This window comes from Sorex fumeus, unplaced genomic scaffold (assembly GCF_029834395.1).
Source record: "Sorex fumeus unplaced genomic scaffold, SorFum_2.1 ptg000019l, whole genome shotgun sequence".
In the NCBI taxonomy this organism is placed as follows: Eukaryota; Metazoa; Chordata; class Mammalia; order Eulipotyphla; family Soricidae; genus Sorex; species Sorex fumeus.
This window is the reverse complement of record NW_026606076.1, coordinates 546,778-551,041: the sequence shown is the minus strand read 5'-3', so window position 1 is coordinate 551,041 and position 4,264 is coordinate 546,778. Positions and strand designations below refer to the sequence as shown.

At 56.7% G+C, this 4,264-nt stretch overlaps 1 protein-coding gene across 1 annotated transcript; it reads right to left on the bottom strand.

Moving 5' to 3' along the window:
• Positions 1 to 470: 470 nt before the first annotated feature.
• On the bottom strand, positions 471 to 3,743 carry LOC130022431 (CD209 antigen-like protein E). Its single transcript, XM_056113203.1, has 7 exons — positions 3,693 to 3,743; positions 3,504 to 3,575; positions 3,303 to 3,389; positions 2,432 to 2,507; positions 2,100 to 2,247; positions 1,620 to 1,732; positions 471 to 723 (listed from the first exon to the last, which is right to left on the bottom strand). The coding sequence occupies exons 1-7, from the start codon at positions 3,730 to 3,732 to the stop codon at positions 582 to 584; spliced, it is 678 nt and encodes a 225-aa protein (XP_055969178.1). The 5' UTR covers positions 3,733 to 3,743; the 3' UTR covers positions 471 to 581.
• Positions 3,744 to 4,264: the final 521 nt, after the last annotated feature.

Sequence of the window (4,264 nt, the reverse complement as noted above, 5' to 3'; positions counted from 1 at the left end):
AAAAATGATAGCACAGGGGCTGGAGTGATAGCACAGCGGGTAGGGTGTTTGCCTTGCATGCAGTCGACCCGGGTTCGATTCCCAGAATCCCATTTGGTTCCCTGGGCACCACCAGGGGTAATTCCTGAGTGCATGAGCCAGGAATAACCCTTGTGCATCGCCTACTGTGACCCGAAAAGCAAAAAATTAAAAAGTAGTAGTAGTAGAAGAAGAAGAAGAAGAAGAAGAAGAAGAAGAAGAAGAAGAAGAAGAAGAAGAAGAAGAAGAAGAAAGAAAAACTGTCGTAGCAAACAGCAAATGTCATCGACAAGAGCACTTGAAGCAGCGGCGAAAGCACAGACACCGTGTTCAACGACGACAGTATCCAGTGTGTGACTTTATTCAGGGGATGCCACTGGGGCCGAGAGGAGAAAAAGGCACCCAAGGGAGGGGGTGACCTCTAACCGATGGGGGGGCGGGCTGTGGGCAAGGGGGTCTCGGGATCTCTGGGGATCTCCAGGGTCCAGGAGGAGAAAGCCACAGTTGGGGCAGGAGCGCCTCACGGAGCCCCAGAGCAGCCTGACCGAGGGGGACAATGGTCATCACGGTTGGGAGCAGGACAACGCGGGCTTCTCACAAATCCACGGCTTCTCTTTACTACACTTGTCATCGTTCCAGCCATCATTGTACAATTCCACACAGTCTTCATTATTATCGTTGTTGGGTTCTCCTGGTTTCCAGAAGCTGTGAACAGCAGTGATGCAATGAGTCCCCCACTGACCTGTCCTCAGCTCGATCCAAGACCACTGCCCCGCTCCCTGAAGAGCTGCGCTCTGGCACTTTGCAGCCAGTTTCGAAGAGGAGGGGAGAAATTCCGAGGCAGGATTGTTAGTGTAGTTGGTGTCAGGGCCACGTTTGCCAGTGCTTATTCCTGGCTTATTCCTAGCTCTGTGCTCAGGGGTCACCCTTGGTGGGGCTCAGGACATCATCAGTGGTGCTGGGAACTGAGCCCATGTGGCCACATGCAGAGGAAGTGCCTTCCCCGCTGTCCCATCACTCCAGCTCCAAAGAAAGGGTTGTAAAAATTTATTCCTATAAGGGACTGGAGAGATAGCACAGCGGGGACGGCTCTTGCCTCGCACGCAGCAAACTGGGGTTTCATCTCTGGCATCGGATCTTGTCCCCTGAATCCCACCATGAATGATCCCTGGTCACAAAACCAGGCCTAAGCCTTGCCCACCATTGGATGTGACTTAAACCAAAGAAATCAAGAATCTGGGGCCGGAGCAATAGCACAGCAGGTAGGGCATTTGCCTTACATTCGACAGACCTAGGTTCTATCCCTGGCATCCCTTAGGGTCCCCTGAGCACTGCCTGGAGTAATTCCTGAGTGCAGAACCGGGAGTAACCCCTGAGCATCGCTGGGTGTGACCCAAAAAGCAAAAAAAAAAAAAAAGAAATCAAGATTCCGATGACATGGGAGTAAATGGCTGATTCCTGGGCCTGGCTCTTGAATGGGCCTCTCTGTCGTGGCCCGGGAAACTGGGGTGGCGATCCCAGAAATCGATCGCACGCTCTGCTTGGAGTCGGGGATTCCCCCTCCATGTTCCGACCCCAAGGCAGTGTTTGGGAGGGGTCACCTGAGTTGGAAAGGGGTCCCGTCCACCCATTGCCAGGACGCCTCATCGTGGTGGTCACTGAGTCCGATCCAAGTTCTTTTCTCGTGCCGGACCTCCCAAGACTGGAGGAATTTCTGTGGGTGGAAAATGGGGGACATCAGAGGGAAGATCCCCAACACAGCCCTGAGCACCCCTGTCCACACTCCCACAGACCCTGCACCCAGGAAAGTCCATCTGCAGTCTGGACGCAGCCCGACCCCAGGACACCAGAGCAGCTGTGTGTGCAGTGCTGAGTCTCCTTCCCGGGATGGGGTGAGGGGTGGAGAGAGGCCCCATCTGCCCTCACTGCAGTGGCTCTCATACATGACCTATCACGGGACCTTCCTCCTGCTCCTCCAGGAAGCCTTCCCTGACTGCACCCATGGTCCATCCTACACCTATTGGACTCGACCTCCCAGGAAGGTGGCAGAGAGGGTGTTGAGACCAGCCAATGGGCCACACCTCCTCGGAGACGCTGTTGACGACCACCAGCCGGGCGTTCATGCTCTGACAGGCAGGGTCTGAAGACGCCCAATCGGTCTGGGACCTGGAGAACCAGTAGCAGCTTCCCTGGAAGAGCTGCCAGCCCCAGGGGCACTGGCGGCAGAGTCTGTCTGGGGGAGAAGGGTAGCGTCAGATCCCGGAGTGGGGGGCGCTGGGTCACAGTGTGCTGTGTCAGCTCAGAGCATGGGGTCCTTCGTGGAAGGGTCCCCAGCCCACCCGCCCTCCTCAAGCCTGTAGCCAGAAGCCTCCGGGCCCCTGCACGCCCCTCCTGACCGGGTCCTCCTCCTGACGTACCCAGAGTGCCATTCATCCGAGCAAGCCGCTTGCCGATGACTTCGAGTTCGTCTTGAATCTGCTTCTGCATATCTGCAGGCAAGGACTCAGTGTCAAGCACCAACCAAGGGTGGACAGTCCCCAGGAGGATGTGCTGGCAGATCTCACAGAGACCGCGAAGCTCCCCCTATTTTTTTTTGTTGTTCTGGTTGTTTTGTTTTTTGTTTTGTTTTGTTTCCTTTTTGTCTGGCTCTGCACCCAGGAATGACTCCTGGTGGCTCTCAGAGGATCCTATGGGATGCCGGGGATCGAACCTGGATTGGCCGCATGCAAGGCAAACGCCATCCCCTCTGGGCTGTCACTCCGGCCCCCTCAGAGCTCATTTTACAGACGGGAAGAGTGAGGCTCACAGAATAGCTCTACCCAGAGAGCACACGCGGGGCTCCAGCCCACCCAGCTCTCCCTCGTTTCCCCTGAGCTGGGGGTCTCTCTCCAGGCCCTGCAGCCTGGGATCCCCCCCACTCGACTATGTGCTGTCCAACTCCTCACCTGGGCTCTGGCTTTTCTGACGGGCCCCAGGCCAGTTCTGCAGGGACTGGTGGAATCTGGAGACTACAGGAGAGCAGAGAAGCCCCCGTGAGTGGCTCTCCCCCCCAAACCGTTCGTGACTCTGCGTCCCATGCAGGGATCCTGAGAGCATCAGTTCCCATGCGGGTACAGAGCTGCATTCTGCAGAGTGGGAAATGGGCTCAGAGAGGGTGTGTAGGAGGGACAATGTCACACAGCAGATCAGATGGAGTCAAATCCCTATGCCTTTAGGGAACTAACGTACCAGAGAGAGAACCCAAAGGGGCCTCAGACTCCAAGCCCACGGCCCCTTGGACTCACCTTGGGCCAGGATGGTCACTAGTAGCATGAAGAGGCCCATGGAGATGAGCAGCTGAACGAGACGGAGACGGACCCGGGGCAGGCGCCCTGCAGAAGTGGCCGAGGGCAGGGCTGAGTCTGTGCCCGCCAATGTCCCGTGCACCCCTGCCAGACACGCCTCCCGCCCACCCCCTTCCCCAGGCGGCTGAACCACCCAGTTACCTGACCACCTCCTCAAGTTCTGGAATATTCCAGCCTTGTCCTCCATCAACCTCTGGTTCTCCAATGTGTCCTCTGTATGGGACAGACACGCCCCACCGAGGGGGTCTCCAGCTGAGCCTCTCCAGCTTGCAACCAGCCAGGGCTCCCCCCTGGACCCCAGAGCCCCACCGTCTGCACCCCCAGCCTCACCTGGGTCTCCTGGCCCCTTGGGGGTGAACATCTCCTCCATCCTCCCCTGCTCTCTGCTCCTCTCTCTCCAGCCCTTTTCTGATGTGTCTGTCCCGCCCAGGACGGCCTGTGCCACTGTGACCTGGACCTCCCTCCACCCAGAAAGCAGAACAGGGATGAGGATGGTGGCAACACTTCCCCCGGAAAGTCCAAGGGGCGTGAAATGAAGTTCTTGGCACTGCCAGGAAGACATGTGCTACGGAGCAGATGTTTCCGACCTGGGCATTAAGGGGTGCCACACAGGGCAGGAAAGGGGAGACCTGAGCATCGGGGAGGGGACCCCACTCCAGAAGTTCCACTGTGCAATAAAGTCTAACTTCTTTATTTTTTTTCTTTTTAGGTTACACCCAGCAATGCTCAAGGGATTACTCTTGGCTCTGCACTCAGAAATTATTCCTGACTCTGCTTGAGGGAAGCCCTGAGCACCACCCAGGGTGACCCCAAGAACCACAGACAACAGCAAGCAACAGGTTGCCAAATACCAGTAACAATGATGGGTCTCATTCTCCTAACTCTGAAAGAGCCTTGAATAT